Source organism: Pseudophryne corroboree, chromosome 6 (genome assembly GCF_028390025.1).
Source record: "Pseudophryne corroboree isolate aPseCor3 chromosome 6, aPseCor3.hap2, whole genome shotgun sequence".
In the NCBI taxonomy this organism is placed as follows: Eukaryota; Metazoa; Chordata; class Amphibia; order Anura; family Myobatrachidae; genus Pseudophryne; species Pseudophryne corroboree.
This window is the reverse complement of record NC_086449.1, coordinates 671,558,896-671,577,598: the sequence shown is the minus strand read 5'-3', so window position 1 is coordinate 671,577,598 and position 18,703 is coordinate 671,558,896. Positions and strand designations below refer to the sequence as shown.

General features: G+C 50.8%; 2 protein-coding genes across 7 annotated transcripts in view; one reads left to right on the top strand and one right to left on the bottom strand.

Moving 5' to 3' along the window:
• The window catches only part of LOC134933211 (ERV-BabFcenv provirus ancestral Env polyprotein-like), a 447,012-nt gene extending 432,446 nt beyond the window's left edge, over positions 1-14,566 (bottom strand). For 2 of the 3 annotated variants that reach the window (XM_063928257.1, XM_063928258.1), the window contains exon 1: positions 14,496-14,565. The gene's annotated coding sequence lies outside the window, so the exon portion shown is untranslated. Of the gene's footprint in view, positions 1-14,495 lie in introns of all 3 variants that reach the window. The other variant, XM_063928260.1, reaches the window with a different exon arrangement.
• DOCK2 (dedicator of cytokinesis 2) overlaps positions 1-18,703 on the top strand; it is a 1,781,615-nt gene that overhangs the window by 1,682,892 nt on the left and 80,020 nt on the right. For all 4 annotated transcript variants that reach the window (XM_063928256.1, XM_063928254.1, XM_063928255.1 and 1 more), the window contains one exon: positions 7,496-7,623. In XM_063928256.1, the coding sequence (XP_063784326.1) occupies positions 7,496-7,623 (128 nt within the window). The remainder of the gene's footprint in view (positions 1-7,495; positions 7,624-18,703) is intronic.

Genomic DNA, 18,703 nt, shown 5'->3' with positions numbered 1-18,703 from the left:
CAGTGCTCCAGGGACAGAGCCGTTATCTCTGCAGCAGCAGCAGTGGCGGGTGCACCGTAGCTTGCTGAAGGGCATGCTGAGCAGCACCAGTCGGGAGCAGTATTGCAGGTGTTAGCATTGCTCCAGGACAGAGCCGTTATCTCTGCAGCAGCAGCAGTGGCGGGTGCACCGTAGCTTGCTGAAGGGCATGCTGAGCAGCACCAGTCGGGAGCAGTATTGCAGGTGTTAGCATTGCTCCAGGGACAGATCCGTTATCTCTGCAGCAGCAGCAGTGGCGGGTGCACCGTAGCTTGCTGAAGGGCATGCTGAGCAGCACCAGTCGGGAGCAGTATTGCAGGTGTTAGCAGTGCTCCAGGGACAGAGCCGTTATCTCTGCAGCAGCAGCAGTGGCGGGTGCACCGTAGCTTGCTGAAGGGCATGCTGAGCAGCACCAGTCGGGAGCAGTATTGCAGGTGTTAGCAGTGCTCCAGGGACAGAGCCGTTATCTCTGCAGCAGCAGCAGTGGCGGGTGCACCGTAGCTTGCTGAAGGGCATGCTGAGCAGCACCAGTCGGGAGCAGTATTGCAGGTGTTAGCATTGCTCCAGGGACAGAGCCGTTATCTCTGCAGCAGCAGCAGTGGCGGGTGCACCGTAGCTTGCTGAAGGGCATGCTGAGCAGCACCAGTCGGGAGCAGTATTGCAGGTGTTAGCAGTGCTCCAGGGACAGAGCCGTTATCTCTGCAGCAGCAGCAGTGGCGGGTGCACCGTAGCTTGCTGAAGGGCATGCTGAGCAGCACCAGTCGGGAGCAGTATTGCAGGTGTTAGCAGTGCTCCAGGGACAGAGCCGTTATCTCTGCAGCAGCAGCAGTGGCGGGTGCACCGTAGCTTGCTGAAGGGCATGCTGAGCAGCACCAGTCGGGAGCAGTATTGCAGGTGTTAGCATTGCTCCAGGGACAGAGCCGTTATCTCTGCAGCAACAGCAGTGGCGGGTGCACCGTAGCTTGCTGAAGGGCATGCTGAGCAGCACCAGTCGGGAGCAGTATTGCAGGTGTTAGCATTGCTCCAGGGACAGAGCCGTTATCTCTGCAGCAGCAGCAGTGGCGGGTGCACCGTAGCTTGCTGAAGGGCATGCTGAGCAGCACCAGTCGGGAGCAGTATTGCAGGTGTTAGCAGTGCTCCAGGGACAGAGCCGTTATCTCTGCAGCAGCAGCAGTGGCGGGTGCACCGTAGCTTGCTGAAGGGCATGCTGAGCAGCACCAGTCGGGAGCAGTATTGCAAGTGTTAGCATTGCTCCAGGGACAGAGCCGTTATCTCTGCAGCAGCAGCAGTGGCGGGTGCACCGTAGCTTGCTGAAGGGCATGCTGAGCAGCACCAGTCGGGAGCAGTATTGCAGGTGTTAGCATTGCTCCAGGGACAGAGCCGTTATCTCTGCAGCAGCAGCAGTGGCGGTTGCACCGTAGCTTGCTGAAGGGCATGCTGAGCAGCACCAGTCGGGAGCAGTATTGCAGGTGTTAGCAGTGCTCCAGGGACAGAGCCGTTATCTCTGCAGCAGCAGCAGTGGCGGGTGCACCGTAGCTTGCTGAAGGGCATGCTGAGCAGCACCAGTCGGGAGCAGTATTGCAGGTGTTAGCATTGCTCCAGGGACAGAGCCGTTATCTCTGCAGCAGCAGCAGTGGCGGGTGCACCGTAGCTTGCTGAAGGGCATGCTGAGCAGCACCAGTCGGGAGCAGTATTGCAGGTGTTAGCAGTGCTCCAGGGACAGAGCCGTTATCTCTGCAGCAGCAGCAGTGGCGGGTGCACCGTAGCTTGCTGAAGGGCATGCTGAGCAGCACCAGTCGGGAGCAGTATTGCAGGTGTTAGCATTGCTCCAGGGACAGAGCCGTTATCTCTGCAGCAGCAGCAGTGGCGGGTGCACCGTAGCTTGCTGAAGGGCATGCTGAGCAGCACCAGTCGGGAGCAGTATTGCAGGTGTTAGCAGTGCTCCAGGGACAGAGCCGTTTTCTCTGCAGCAGCAGCAGTGGCGGGTGCACCGTAGCTTGCTGAAGGGCATGCTGAGCAGCACCAGTCGGGAGCAGTATTGCAGGTGTTAGCATTGCTCCAGGGACAGAGCCGTTATCTCTGCAGCAGCAGCAGTGGCGGGTGCACCGTAGCTTGCTGAAGGGCATGCTGAGCAGCACCAGTCGGGAGCAGTATTGCAGGTGTTAGCAGTGCTCCAGGGACAGAGCCGTTATCTCTGCAGCAGCAGCAGTGGCGGGTGCACCGTAGCTTGCTGAAGGGCATGCTGAGCAGCACCAGTCGGGAGCAGTATTGCAGGTGTTAGCATTGCTCCAGGGACAGAGCCGTTATCTCTGCAGCAGCAGCAGTGGCGGGTGCACCGTAGCTTGCTGAAGGGCATGCTGAGCAGCACCAGTCGGGAGCAGTATTGCAGGTGTTAGCAGTGCTCCAGGGACAGAGCCGTTTTCTCTGCAGCAGCAGCAGTGGCGGGTGCACCGTAGCTTGCTGAAGGGCATGCTGAGCAGCACCAGTCGGGAGCAGTATTGCAGGTGTTAGCATTGCTCCAGGGACAGAGCCGTTATCTCTGCAGCAGCAGCAGTGGCGGGTGCACCGTAGCTTGCTGAAGGGCATGCTGAGCAGCACCAGTCGGGAGCAGTATTGCAGGTGTTAGCAGTGCTCCAGGGACAGAGCCGTTATCTCTGCAGCAGCAGCAGTGGCGGGTGCACCGTAGCTTGCTGAAGGGCATGCTGAGCAGCACCAGTCGGGAGCAGTATTGCAGGTGTTAGCATTGCTCCAGGGACAGAGCCGTTATCTCTGCAGCAGCAGCAGTGGCGGGTGCACCGTAGCTTGCTGAAGGGCATGCTGAGCAGCACCAGTCGGGAGCAGTATTGCAGGTGTTAGCAGTGCTCCAGGGACAGAGCCGTTATCTCTGCAGCAGCAGCAGTGGCGGGTGCACCGTAGCTTGCTGAAGGGCATGCTGAGCAGCACCAGTCGGGAGCAGTATTGCAAGTGTTAGCATTGCTCCAGGGACAGAGCCGTTATCTCTGCAGCAGCAAGCAGTGGCGGGTGCACCGTAGCTTGCTGAAGGGCATGCTGAGCAGCACCAGTCGGGAGCAGTATTGCAGGTGTTAGCATTGCTCCAGGGACAGAGCCGTTATCTCTGCAGCAGCAGCAGTGGCGGTTGCACCGTAGCTTGCTGAAGGGCATGCTGAGCAGCACCAGTCGGGAGCAGTATTGCAGGTGTTAGCAGTGCTCCAGGGACAGAGCTGTTATCTCTGCAGCAGCAGCAGTGGCGGGTGCACCGTAGCTTGCTGAAGGGCATGCTGAGCAGCACCAGTCGGGAGCAGTATTGCAGGTGTTAGCATTGCTCCAGGGACAGAGCCGTTATCTCTGCAGCAGCAGCAGTGGCGGGTGCACCGTAGCTTGCTGAAGGGCATGCTGAGCAGCACCAGTCGGGAGCAGTATTGCAGGTGTTAGCAGTGCTCCAGGGACAGAGCCGTTATCTCTGCAGCAGCAGCAGTGGCGGGTGCACCGTAGCTTGCTGAAGGGCATGCTGAGCAGCACCAGTCGGGAGCAGTATTGCAGGTGTTAGCATTGCTCCAGGGACAGAGCCGTTATCTCTGCAGCAGCAGCAGTGGCGGGTGCACCGTAGCTTGCTGAAGGGCATGCTGAGCAGCACCAGTCGGGAGCAGTATTGCAGGTGTTAGCAGTGCTCCAGGGACAGAGCCGTTTTCTCTGCAGCAGCAGCAGTGGCGGGTGCACCGTAGCTTGCTGAAGGGCATGCTGAGCAGCACCAGTCGGGAGCAGTATTGCAGGTGTTAGCATTGCTCCAGGGACAGAGCCGTTATCTCTGCAGCAGCAGCAGTGGCGGGTGCACCGTAGCTTGCTGAAGGGCATGCTGAGCAGCACCAGTCGGGAGCAGTATTGCAGGTGTTAGCAGTGCTCCAGGGACAGAGCCGTTATCTCTGCAGCAGCAGCAGTGGCGGGTGCACCGTAGCTTGCTGAAGGGCATGCTGAGCAGCACCAGTCGGGAGCAGTATTGCAGGTGTTAGCATTGCTCCAGGGACAGAGCCGTTATCTCTGCAGCAGCAGCAGTGGCGGGTGCACCGTAGCTTGCTGAAGGGCATGCTGAGCAGCACCAGTCGGGAGCAGTATTGCAGGTGTTAGCAGTGCTCCAGGGACAGAGCCGTTTTCTCTGCAGCAGCAGCAGTGGCGGGTGCACCGTAGCTTGCTGAAGGGCATGCTGAGCAGCACCAGTCGGGAGCAGTATTGCAGGTGTTAGCATTGCTCCAGGGACAGAGCCGTTATCTCTGCAGCAGCAGCAGTGGCGGGTGCACCGTAGCTTGCTGAAGGGCATGCTGAGCAGCACCAGTCGGGAGCAGTATTGCAGGTGTTAGCATTGCTCCAGGGACAGAGCCGTTATCTCTGCAGCAGCAGCAGTGGCGGGTGCACCGTAGCTTGCTGAAGGGCATGCTGAGCAGCACCAGTCGGGAGCAGTATTGCAGGTGTTAGCAGTGCTCCAGGGACAGAGCCGTTTTCTCTGCAGCAGCAGCAGTGGCGGGTGCACCGTAGCTTGCTGAAGGGCATGCTGAGCAGCACCAGTCGGGAGCAGTATTGCAGGTGTTAGCAGTGCTCCAGGGACAGAGCCGTTATCTCTGCAGCAGCAGCAGTGGCGGGTACACCGTAGCTTGCTGAAGGGCATGCTGAGCAGCACCAGTCGGGAGCAGTATTGCAGGTGTTAGCATTGCTCCAGGGACAGAGCCGTTATCTCTGCAGCAGCAGCAGTGGCGGGTGCACCGTAGCTTGCTGAAGGGCATGCTGAGCAGCACCAGTCGGGAGCAGTATTGCAGGTGTTAGCAGTGCTCCAGGGACAGAGCCGTTATCTCTGCAGCAGCAGCAGTGGCGGGTGCACCGTAGCTTGCTGAAGGGCATGCTGAGCAGCACCAGTCGGGAGCAGTATTGCAGGTGTTAGCAGTGCTCCAGGGACAGAGCCGTTATCTCTGCAGCAGCAGCAGTGGCGGGTACACCGTAGCTTGCTGAAGGGCATGCTGAGCAGCACCAGTCGGGAGCAGTATTGCAGGTGTTAGCAGTGCTCCAGGGACAGAGCCGTTATCTCTGCAGCAGCAGCAGTGGCGGGTGCACCGTAGCTTGCTGAAGGGCATGCTGAGCAGCACCAGTCGGGAGCAGTATTGCAGGTGTTAGCATTGCTCCAGGGACAGAGCCGTTATCTCTGCAGCAGTGGCGGGTGCACCGTAGCTTGCTGAAGGGCATGCTGAGCAGCACCAGTCGGGAGCAGTATTGCAGGTGTTAGCAGTGCTCCAGGGACAGAGCCGTTTTCTCTGCAGCAGCAGCAGTGGCGGGTGCACCGTAGCTTGCTGAAGGGCATGCTGAGCAGCACCAGTCGGGAGCAGTATTGCAGGTGTTAGCATTGCTCCAGGGACAGAGCCGTTATCTCTGCAGCAGCAGCAGTGGCGGGTGCACCGTAGCTTGCTGAAGGGCATGCTGAGCAGCACCAGTCGGGAGCAGTATTGCAGGTGTTAGCAGTGCTCCAGGGACAGAGCCGTTATCTCTGCAGCAGCAGCAGTGGCGGGTGCACCGTAGCTTGCTGAAGGGCATGCTGAGCAGCACCAGTCGGGAGCAGTATTGCAGGTGTTAGCATTGCTCCAGGGACAGAGCCGTTATCTCTGCAGCAGCAGCAGTGGCGGGTGCACCGTAGCTTGCTGAAGGGCATGCTGAGCAGCACCAGTCGGGAGCAGTATTGCAGGTGTTAGCAGTGCTCCAGGGACAGAGCCGTTTTCTCTGCAGCAGCAGCAGTGGCGGGTGCACCGTAGCTTGCTGAAGGGCATGCTGAGCAGCACCAGTCGGGAGCAGTATTGCAGGTGTTAGCATTGCTCCAGGGACAGAGCCGTTATCTCTGCAGCAGCAGCAGTGGCGGGTGCACCGTAGCTTGCTGAAGGGCATGCTGAGCAGCACCAGTCGGGAGCAGTATTGCAGGTGTTAGCATTGCTCCAGGGACAGAGCCGTTATCTCTGCAGCAGCAGCAGTGGCGGGTGCACCGTAGCTTGCTGAAGGGCATGCTGAGCAGCACCAGTCAGGAGCAGTATTGCAGGTGTTAGCAGTGCTCCAGGGACAGAGCCGTTTTCTCTGCAGCAGCAGCAGTGGCGGGTGCACCGTAGCTTGCTGAAGGGCATGCTGAGCAGCACCAGTCGGGAGCAGTATTGCAGGTGTTAGCAGTGCTCCAGGGACAGAGACGTTTTCTCTGCAGCAGCAGCAGTGGCGGGTACACCGTAGCTTGCTGAAGGGCATGCTGAGCAGCACCAGTCGGGAGCAGTATTGCAGGTGTTAGCAGTGCTCCAGGGACAGAGCCGTTTTCTCTGCAGCAGCAGCAGTGGCGGGTGCACCGTAGCTTGCTGAAGGGCATGCTGAGCAGCACCAGTCGGGAGCAGTATTGCAGGTGTTAGCAGTGCTCCAGGGACAGAGACGTTTTCTCTGCAGCAGCAGCAGTGGCGGGTGCACCGTAGCTTGCTGAAGGGCATGCTGAGCAGCACCAGTCGGGAGCAGTATTGCAGGTGTTAGCAGTGCTCCAGGGACAGAGACGTTTTCTCTGCAGCAGCAGCAGTGGCGGGTACACCGTAGCTTGCTGAAGGGCATGCTGAGCAGCACCAGTCGGGAGCAGTATTGCAGGTGTTAGCAGTGCTCCAGGGACAGAGCCGATTATCTCTGCTGCAGCAGCAGTGGCGGGTGCCGCAGAGCTCAGTTTGACTAGCGTTCACACTTGGATCCCAATCTGAACTATTACCTCACAGTCTTATATAGAGATTGTTTCCTAACCTTTTAGAATGTAAGATCATTTGGGCAGGGCCATATTTCCATTTTCTTAGCTGCCATTATTTGTTTTGCACTTTATAAATCAAGTAAAATAATTAGTATGTAACTGATAATTGATAATTTTTTGTCGAAGGGTCATTAAAAGTCTTTAGCTCTACAGTCATTAGCAAGTGTATGAGCTATGTATAATTGACCTTGTATGAAGAGATGAAGGTGTAATGAAGGTTAGAGATTTCACAGAGTCTAGTTTGAAGAGAATCATTGTGTTAACACAGATCAATATAGTAGCTCTCATTATAGTTATAGCTAGTATTTAAGGTATTCGCCAATTGGAAGCCATTTCACTTGGTTACATCGCTTAGGTAATGTAGATTGTTAATTAGACAGTGATTTTGTTTCATTTCAACAATTTTTTTATTTATGCAACACTTTACTATTAATACCGTTTGTGCAGCTAAACCAGCTAGCTGCATTCTGCAGTACTGTGTAAGGCATTCCCAAATTGCACATAAAATAGTGTTAGGAGTGCTGTATTGCCTGTGATATTTCATTGATCAAACAAGTAATCTGCTACACAAAATAAAATGACAACATTTTCTTCTCTCCATCAATACCTGTCCTGTCTCACAGCTCTGGATAATTCATAAAGCCTCCAATGTGCTGACTTGACTGATAAGATAAATTTATTTTGCAGCCTGACTTTGATGATGGAAGAGTAGGAAGACCAAGATCCATGCTAAGATCTTATCGACAGATGTCTATCATATCCATGTCTTCAATTGGATCTGACTGTGCCACTCCCAACAAACTTGTAACAGAAAGGTAAGTTTAGAAATGTATGTTTTCAGGACAGTCCCAGTAGTTTAATATTTAACCTTGTGAATCCCTTCTGCTATATTGCAGGCGTATATTAAGCAATTGCCTTGGCAGATAGAGCAGAGGATGCACACTGTTCAATAGCTGTCGGAAGTTGCCGTCTTGTCGGAAAGACTGCAGCTTCTGAAAGATTTCTGTCGGAAAGGGGTTCCGACCTATTCCATATGGGCAGTCTTTTTACAGCAAGTCGGGAATACCCCACTTGTTGGAAAACATGTGGATCGGCGGAATAGCGTCCGATTCGCGTGCTTCTGTTGGAAACGGGCCAAATCCGACAGGTTTTGACCCCCTTACCGACAATCTCAATCCGACTTTAAAAAAAGTAAAAATGAGCAGGGCGCCCCCCTGGCCAGGCACAGCGCAGCCCCCCCCCCCCCCCCCTTCCCCGCCGCTGCCAGCTCCCCCCGCTGCTGTAGACATCACCCCCCGCAGCCGCAGACATATCACTTCCCCCACCGCCGCTGACAGCAGCAGCAGGACAGGACACAGAGAACGGCCAAATACGACAGTCGGATTTGGCCTTTCATTGAATAGCCCTTGTCGGATCCATTCCGACAAATGCATGTCGGAATGGATCTGACACTTATTGAATATACCCCTATGTATCTGATATTGATGAATTTATGCAAACCATTATTTGAGAGGTTTGCCTCTTATGTGTGGCTCATAGCATGGTATATTAAATGTAATACACTATGTTATTATACCTTATCAGGGGTAAAAGAAGATGAGTGGGATTTTTTTTTCTTTTCTTTTTTAAATGTCTTTATTTTTCGGCTAGTGTACTACAGTACAAATCTCAGTGGCCAACATCCGACAGCAGCCTTGGGCACCGGTCTGCCATGTGAAATTGTGGGGACTGCTACAAATGAAAAAGACAAGACCTGCAAACTCTTTTATTTGAGTGTAAAACAGAACACACATTTTGAGCAAAAAGACGCTCAGCACGCCAGTGTCCCCAGCGACCTGGGGTTCTGGGAGACAGTGGCGCAGAGAGGGGGAGGGCAGCAGGTACTCCTTACCCAGGCCCAGGCCTGTTGGAGCCCCCTCTTCCCAGTTGGAGACAGCAGCAGTGGGGAGAGAGAGGACAGCACACGCGCTGCAGAAGCAGTGTCCTCTCTATCTCCGCATGATGTTCTGGGGGGTGAGCAACCTACTTTTCACCTGGTGACACAAAACACACACACACCCCTCTCCATGCAGCCCGTACACAGAAATGTTTTTTTTTTTATGTCCCTAAGGAGGGGGCTGGCCACACTTCCCTGCATTGACCACGCCCCCTCAGGAAACCTGGGCCCTGCTCAGCTGTCGACGCCCCTGCTGGGAGAGGCTATTTGGCGCATCTTGAGCAACAGTGTATGAGGACACATCTGTATGTAAACTGTTGGAAATCGAAACTTAGAGACACAGATATGAGGAGGGGGCAAAGACAATGATATGGGAGGGGGATGAGGCCACATACTGTTCGGGCATGGGAAAGAGGCACATATGGGGAAGGGCACATATGTGGTACATATGGTATGGGGAGAGGGCCAGAAGCACAAATATGGGGTTGAGGCTGAGACATAAACATGGAGTCAGGGGCCACAGTGATGTTTTTCCCTTTGTAAACACCCCCTCCCCTCTCCCCCACACACACATGGACCACCCTTCACTTTAACCTTCAAGAGACCAGTATTAAGAAGTATGTAAGAATGCCCGAAGGTTAATTTAAAGACAGAAAGCATGCTTTCATCTCTGGTCCCAGTATTTTGCTGTCACTACAGCGGTCATGTGCAGGCTGCAGAGTGAGGGAAGCGAGGATGCTTTGTTCTTTCTGCTATGCAGCCATGACAGTCTCAGCCCTGTGCTTTCTATCTACCTTCAAACATCCACCTTCCTCCCTCCATCCTTTTCCCTGTGAGAGGTGACAGCCTAGGAAGCTGCAGTGGCATAAACTCAGAGTCATGTCTTTGTTACAGAAAACAGTAGTGGGGAGAATTTACAGTATGAGCTACTTACTAACCCTGAATATACAATGCAACAATCTACTATAATAAACTGCATTCGGTATTCCAGCACCATTTTAGCAGTCAATGGGTCAGTTAAAATAAATACAATTTGTGAAGGGAAAAGTGAAACTTATAATTTTATCAAAAATATTGTTGTGACAATATTGGTAGTCATCATATATGAGTGCACTGTTGCACTCCAGCTTCTAAACCCTATAATCTATCCCAACCAGGGCCATCTTAATGCCTAGGCACACTGGGCAGGTGCCCAGAGCCCCACCATTCTAGCGGCTTTTGAGCAGGGGCATGTGGTAGCCACACAATCAGAGTAGCGAGACAGCATTCTTTACCTGCATCCCAGTCTGCAGCTAGACAGTGAATGGCTGTCAGCATGATAATTGGTGGATAGCTCATATATAATGATATATAATCAGAGTGCTGGCAGCCATTCACCATATGGAAGCATGTGGAGGGACAATGGATGTGTAGGCAGGGCCATAACTAGGTGTGTGCAGAGTGTTCCATCGCACATAGCGCTGTAGGATAGGGGGCGCTGTTGGCAGCACTTTTTAGTGATCTGTTTTATGTCATGCTCGGCGTAAGTTGGGGTTCCGACAACCGAGTTTTGGCTGAAGGGACAGCTACCTGTGAGGAGAGTAAATAAGGTGGCTGAATGTAATGCCTCCTCATGGGGTGGAGGCCAAACTAAGTGTTAACATTGGCCGGAGGGCGTAAAGAGAAGGAGGACTCCGTAGGAAGATAACTGTAGTTTTAATGAATAACAGGCTGTACACGAATATTGGAGAAATTGACGAAACTGGAAAAATTTGAGTCTATGGTTAAGTGACTTGAAGAGTGAAGCTGAGAACTCCGGTAAAGGAGAACTGAAGACTGTGATTAAAAGACGAGGCTGAAGAGCTTGGACTTTGACAAAATGAAGACTGTGGTTTGTGATTGAAAGACGAGACTGAAGAACTTGGACTTTGAAGAAATGAAGACTGTGGTTTGTTATTGAAAGACAAGGCTGAAGAACTTGGACTTTGAAGAAATGAAGACTGTGGTTTGTGATTGAAGGACGAGGCTGAAGAACTTGGACTTTGAAGAAATGAAGACTGTGGTTTGTGATTGAATGACGAGGCTGAAGAACCTGGACTTTGAAGAAATGAAGACTGTGGTTTGTGATTGAAAGATGAGGCTGAAGAACTTAGAATTTGAAGAAATGAAGACGTCTGTGAGCTCCTCTACGACCTGGGACCCCGTGAGCACTTCCATGAGTGTTGATGGACTTAGACAGCAGTACTGCAGCAGCGTTTAGGTAACCGATAGATGAGAGCAACCAGGACCAGGGCACCAGAAGTAACATGGGAGCACAGAGCTGGAGAACCTTTCACAAGGAGGTAACTTGAAGCACTGGCACTCTCCCTCTGAGCCAGCCCCCCTTTTGTAAGGGGAGAACACACAAGATTGGCTGGACACAGAATGGGAACTTCATTGGTAATACTCTGGTCTCCAACATAGCTGCCCCCAGCACAGGAGACATACTGAGCTGTTAGCACACAGCTTTAGCCAGCTTCTTTCTCTGACACACTATACTGTGTCACCACTAGAGGACATTACCGCAGCGCCCGGCTCTCCAGACCCCCGGCCCTCGGCAGCCGCACATCCGTCCAGGAGGACCCGCCGCCAGCAGATCCCTGCAGCCGCGCCAACCAGCGGGACGGCGACCCCCGGGAGCACCCGCCGGAGGTAAGGCTCCGGAGCCTGACATTTTAATTACTTTCACTTGCAGCTACCCCCGTTTTTTTAAACCCAGTGACTCCTTATTGCCGCTGTCTCCTACCTCAACTCCTTCCATTGCTAAAACCTCTTTGTTATTCAGTCACACTGTCTTTTATTACATTTCAAGATGCTGACATAGCCGGGATTCGAACCCATTGCCTGTGTTATCCAGGGTTGGACAGGCCCACAGGGGTACAGGGGGACACCCCTGTTGGTCCTCTCTGCCTGGGGGCCCACCTCTTCCTCTAGGGATCAGGTTCAACACTGAGCACTTAAATTATACATGTTACCTTATACTGCACAGGACTATTGTGTATTTTCTGCAGTGCATTGCTGTTATTAATCTGGTACATTATCATGCATGCACTAGCGTATTTACTATATATATTTATCAAGGAGCCCAAACCATGCACTCTCTAATGGTTAGGCAAACCAATGTGGTGGCTGGCCACACCCCCTCTGGAAGCTGGCAACGCCCCTAAGCATTGGCCCCTACCAGGGCTGCCATTAGAAATTGAGGACCCCGGAACTGACAAAATAGAAAGGCCCCCCCTGGGAATGGAGCTGTGGATAATGTAGGTGGAGCTACAGTGGTGGTGGGACATCAATTGGTGTTCAAACCCTGTTTTTTTTTTTCAAAATGTCAAAATTTTGGCTGTGGGTTTGGGTGTTATTAAAACATGTCAATCTGTTATAAATTATATGATATCCCAGCCCTACCTCGGTCACATCAGTATAATACATAAATACCATAATAGCAGCTGCGCCACTCACACATACACATATACCTTCCCCATCCACCTCCCTCTTACACAAATATACCACAGCTATCTATCTCTCACACCTACATATGTAGCCACGCTCATCGTGATTACATCTAGGTGTGAATGCACCTCGATTGCAGTGAACACGTGTATGCCCAGTGTGTGCGCGTGCATCTTAGTCATGCCCGCGCTCATTAAGAATGTTTTGTGTGCCAATTGCTGTAACTAGGCGCGGGTGCGACTAGGTGCGCCTGGTGTGCACGTACTGTTGCGACAAAGTCACTGTGAGCATTGCTACATCTGTATACCCCAGTCCTGCCTCATCTACTGCCTCATAAGCTTTGACCCATCAAACAGAAATTTGCAACACCTGTCTGGCCAGACCCCCAGCATGCATTCCAGTGCACTGCATCTGCACTAACCAGGCATCCCTAAACCTCTATTCCAGAATGCGTTCCACCGCATAGCGCATGCTTTACTAGGATAACCAGCTGTCCTAACACACAGCTCTTTCTAGGCATCTCAGCTAATCCTGCACAGCAATACAGGCACATACACAGTAACAACAGCAGTAATCCACAGCTGACTATGCAGGATGTAGTTAATATCCCGGCGGACAGCTGGTGAAATGCCGGCGGTCAGAATACCGACTGCAGCCCCATATTACCACTCGGGTGGTGGCCCACGCCACCACTCGAGTGGGAATAGAATAGTATGGCGAGCAAAGCAAAAGCTTGCCACCGGGCCGAAAGTGTGGCAAGTGCAGCAAGCCCGCATGGGGACTCGCTGCACTCCCCATCGGGATTCCTGCATTGGTCTCCTGACCGCTGGGATCCCGACCGTTGGTATTTCAATACCAACCCCACTGTGCTATGGCACTGCAAAATTCTTTCTATGTAGTGATTTAAGATGTCCTGCATCCGCGGTTGGCAAAGAAAAGATATTTGGGTGTCTTTTGTATTATTTTTTTATTTTTTTATTTTAGATTTTGGTGTTCTATATGTGTTTTTATTGGCACTATTTACTCTGTGATGTGATGCCGCATTAGATTTGGTCCACATTAATAGTAGTCTGAGTGTATTATAGTAATGATGTAATCCTGCCCATTTTGCAGAGCTATAGCATAGCAAAGAAGTTGGCAAGGTCCATGCTGGGATATGTAGTCCCACAGGGTTCCTGTGTCTGAGTAATAACCGGGCAAATCCAAGGGACTAGAATTACAACTATAAATAAACCCCTCCGAAAATATCGGGACAGCCCTGGTCTTTCACCTTGAAGTTGTAGCTGTGCTGGGGTGTACTTCACGGTCCACAGGGAGCGCAGGTACTAGTCCAGCTGCTCGGTCACTACTTGCGGTCCTGGATGCTACTACCAGGGCCTCCTCGCTTAGCTCCTTGTAGTGCTCTGGAGGGGGTGGAGTGGGGGGGAGTGACCCGCGGCCCGGCGAGGACAAGAGAAGGGAAGTGGCGCTGGGTATTTGAGATTACTAGCATCAGCGGTATTGCCCAAGGCTGCCGATGCCGGTAATCTCAAATACCCAGCGCCACTTCCCTTTTCCTGTCATCGCTGGGCTGTAGCAGACTAGTAGCAGCGGCAGCTGTGGACAGTCCCACTGGTGGCGGGTAGTAGGAGCAGCCCGGGCCCTCCACACTCTGTTAGAGTGGCCCCCTTGATGGCAGCCCTGGCCCCTACCACTGCATTTGCCCTTCATGCCACAATCCGACACTGGAGTTATCTGCCCTTGCATAGAAAGCTAGAGAATTATAAGCTAAAGAATTCTAACTATTTGGAGCTCACTTTGTACTAATAACAGCGAGCTCTCAAGTTAAGTGCATAAATGTGGTACAAAGATCCGTGTCCAAATCTTTTTCTTGCAGTTTCCTTGTTCTTGCAGCTTTCTATAAATGTAATATATATATATATAAATGCAAAAAATCTGTAGAGAAGGGCACTCAATCCAACTTTGAAAAATACATTATTTTAATATCACCCCAATTTGGGCATTAAAAAATGAACAGTAAATCGCGGTGGCTCAGCAAAAAATAACATGAAATATCATCTCCAAACTACGTGGCGTATCAACGCCTACATATTATTTCCAAAAGTGTGTTTCAGAGTCATGAGGATATATATGGTAACTTAGCTGTCCGTCGACCTCGGTCACTAAATGACCGTTCAAGACCATAGCATCATGTCACTGTCACCCCGCTGTAGTGTAGAGCCATCTGTGTGTGAACACCATAACAACCATCCTAAATATACATCTAAATGAGTAACAACTTACAGGTGGGCCAACCGTCAGGTCCGCTAATCCCGGCGTGCGTTCCACCCTTCTGCGCATGCGTCGCCATGCCTGCTAGCCTGCTCACAGAGAGCGTAATCCCTCTGCGTTCCACCGTGTCCTTTCACTTCCCGGGTATGCGTCCCAAATACCGCTACGTCACTTCCGGTGACGAGCGTTGGGAGCATCACCACCAGGGGATTGCTTTAGTCATCACCATGGTTACAGGGCACCATGAGTGACAGGTGGCCGCCCGCACATCCCCGCCCCGTCCTCCAGGATGTGACTATCAGTACATTACCCGCATGGGTTGCTTTTATTCATAATAAAATACTTTCACCATGATAATAATACACACAGCCGATGACAGGAAAAACTAATTATACATATATACAATTATAGGCATAGTCCCGAGTGTAATCATAACTGCAGCTGTGATCAATGATCGATTATACCAATTGGGACCATACGTCTATTTTAGGAAAATAGATAGAGGATTATTCTCATTCATTCCTTTTGGAGATATCGTGTCCAGTTTGTGTATCCACCCCAGTTGTTGGCAGAGCTGCGTGAGAGTGCAGGGATATGTATGTATATTTAGATACAGCCCAGAGTAAAATCTGTGTTGTTTTCTTCTCCTGCACCCACTACTTATTACACAATTTTAATACAGGCACTGTTGTTGTGAGATTCATCACTACATTGGGTTATGTACTGTTATATAGCATAAGTGCACAAATATCTGAGTAAATGACTACTCTGGTTTGATCCCGCCAATTCTATTTACTGTTATACCGCACTGGGCAAGCCCGAAACCATCCGAACTTGGAAGCTAATCAGTGCCGGGCCTGGTCAGTACACGCTAGGGTCACCACGTGGAATACTAGGTACAGTAAGTATCTCTTTTTGGTTATAAACGTTGGCTGTGGAAATTCATAAATTGGCATGGCGCAAGGCCAGTTGGGCTTCCTTGATGATAACCTGCTTGCACAAGCTGAACACGGTATAATATCCCTCACGGACGATGATGCGGATAAGGTCTTGTTTGACCAGCTAGATTTTGACACTTTGCTTGCAGAAACACCTACAGATCTTTACCACCAACTCCTTAGACTCAAACGAAGGGAGGTAGACCTCACCCTACATGGACAGTTTCTGTCCGAATATTACCGCAAAAAGCAAATCCCACGGGGATTTAGGGTTAACAACATCCCGACAATCGGCAGGAATAACCCCACCTTCTGCAGTCGCTGGTGCGGGGTCCTTAATAAGTGTTCCCTTGACCTAATGCTTTTGGTTGTTGAGGAGGTGGGTATAGAACTAAACAAAGTTAATATACAAATAGATACCTTCAGTAGTGCACATCTGGGCACCATCAAGAAAGATAAAACCAACAATTTACTCGAAAAATTACAGACACAAATAGATTCATATAAGAAAGAGATCACTGCATTTAAACGCAATAAACTCACAACGGTCACAACAGATTATCAAAATCACACCGTCTATAGATGGTTGATCGGTGACTCCAGACCAAATAGACCGCAAAGGCCTTACAGAGCCCGACGCCAAGGACGGAGACAACCTTATACCAATGAGACGGGATCTTCCGCCTCTGATACTGACCTGTCTGATAGTCGACCAACACCAAGGTCTTTTTTAGACCATACTCCAACCGCCAACCTTCCTCCAGTGGTAAGCCACAGAGACCGCACCCAAGGAAGGGCAGATACATGGCGCAGGTGCAGGGACAAACCCAGGACCTAGTCTTTAACCTATCAAGCAAGACGCTTGATGAGGCAACCACACGGCTCCTTTCGAGAGGCCTCTCATTCGTACCAACAGCCCCCCACCGACGGTTTGATACCGTGGTTGACATATATAAATTTGGCAGGAAACTTAGGTTACGTGAGCACTTTACCACAGAAATTAACAAAGAAAACACAAAATTTCGGAAACCTTCCACGTTCGACCCAGCCTCCTCCAACCCTAGCATTAAAACATTTACCCGCCTTTTGGAACACGATGTCCATGCACAATCTCCCACTAAGCGCTTTTAAATCTGCCCATTGCAGAACGCAAAGCCCTAGCATCACTTAAGTGGGACACTAGCCTTGTGGTTAGGCCTGCAGACAAGGGGGGTGCAGTGGTAATACAGGATTGGGCTGACTATAATTGCGAAATTTTGAGACAGCTGGATGATGCGGCTACTTACATTAGCCTGCAACACAATCCCATACCTGAGATCAAATTGGAAGTTGATCGTTTATTAGAGACGGGGTACAAAACACAACAGATTGACAAGAACACACTGGAATTTCTCACCGTTGAGCATCCAGTTTGCCCCATAATCTATACCCTTCCCAAAATCCATAAATCTCTATCACACCCACCAGGTAGGCCAATTATCTCTGCCAGAAAATCTCTGTACAACCGCTTGCCATCTATGTCGATACGTTCCTACAGCCCATAGTACAACAGGGAGATAGCTATGTGCGGGACACGTCCGACTTCTTGCAGAAACTGATGACATTCCCATACGAACTGGAGAACACACTACTAGCCACTATGGATGTTTGTTCCCTGTATACTATTATCCCGCATGATCAAGGTCTGCAATCATTAGCAAACGCCTGGCAGCAATACCCACCAGCTGGACCGTCAAGTGAATTTCTCCTGGAAATGGCCACTGCAGTCCTTAAACACAATCACTTCCTCTATCAAGGAAAATATTACCTACAGCGTGAAGGGACCGCGATGGGTTCGAATTTGGCGCCAGCTTACGCCAATATCTACATGGCTGAGTATGAACAACGAGAGATCTTTCCGAGATTTGGACCACAGATCCTGTTTTATAGAAGATTTATTGACGATATTTTCTTGCTGTGGAAAGGGTCATTAGATTCATTTAACGACATGGTCAGCTTGCTGAATGGACTCGATAGTCCAGTAAGATTCACACATCAGGTAGATCCCGTCAGTATCAACTTTCTGGACATCACCATCACACTGGAAGAGGGTCATATCATTACAAGCCTTTACAGAAAACCCACGGACCGCAACACTCTGCTACTTGCAACCAGCCAGCACCCACCTGCTCTTAAGGACAATCTTCCAATCTCTCAATTTTTGAGAGTGATGCGCAATAATACCAGAAGAGACACCATGGAAACACAAATAACGGAGATCACATCACGGTTCCTGGAGCGAGGATATGATAGGAAAACGGTAATGCAATGTTTGGAGAAAGCCAGGAGGAAATTTGACTCATCCACAACTCCGACGGAGGTGACATCTACACCAGACCGTGTGGTCTTCACGACCACATATGACCATCTATCAAATAGGATCCGAGGAGCCGTCCGCAAGAATTGGCCCATTCTAACCTCTGATGACCATCTTAAACTGAAGAGAACACCACCACCCATTATGGCGTATCGTAGGGCAGCCAATTTAAAACAGCTATTACTAAGACCTTTGGCTGGACAGGAACCACCCACAAATACTACATGGTTACATGAGAAAAGACCCGGTTGCTTCAAATGCACTGGGTGTACCACATGCAGGGGTATGCTAACAGGTCCAACATTTCCACACCCCCATTCGGGACAAGCAATACCCATCAAGTATAGACTACACTGTAATATGGACTATCTGATTTACATTCTTACATGCCCGTGCGGACTATATTACGTGGGAATGACGACTAGACGGTTCCGTGACAGGATGGCGAACCATAGAACGTCAATACACCAGGCGATTAATACGGGTACAGCAACTTTACCAGTGGCCAGACATTTCCTGACTTTAAGACATCAAGTCTCTGACCTCAGGTCAAAACTGATAGACTGGATACCCCCGTTACAAAGAGGCGGTGACCGTGCACTCCTGCTCAGAAAACGTGAAAGCTTGTGGATACACAAACTGGACACGATATCTCCAAAAGGAATGAATGAGAATAATCCTCTATCTATTTTCCTAAAATAGACGTATGGTCCCAATTGGGATAATCGATCATTGATCACAGCGGCAGTTATGATTACACTCGGGACTATGCCTATAATTGTATATATGTATGAATAGTTTTTCCTGTCATCGGCTGCAGTTATGATTACACTCGGGACTATGCCTATAATTGTATATATGTATGAATAGTTTTTCCTGTCATCGGGTGTGATGATAACACCACACTGACAGTAGGATTAATTATG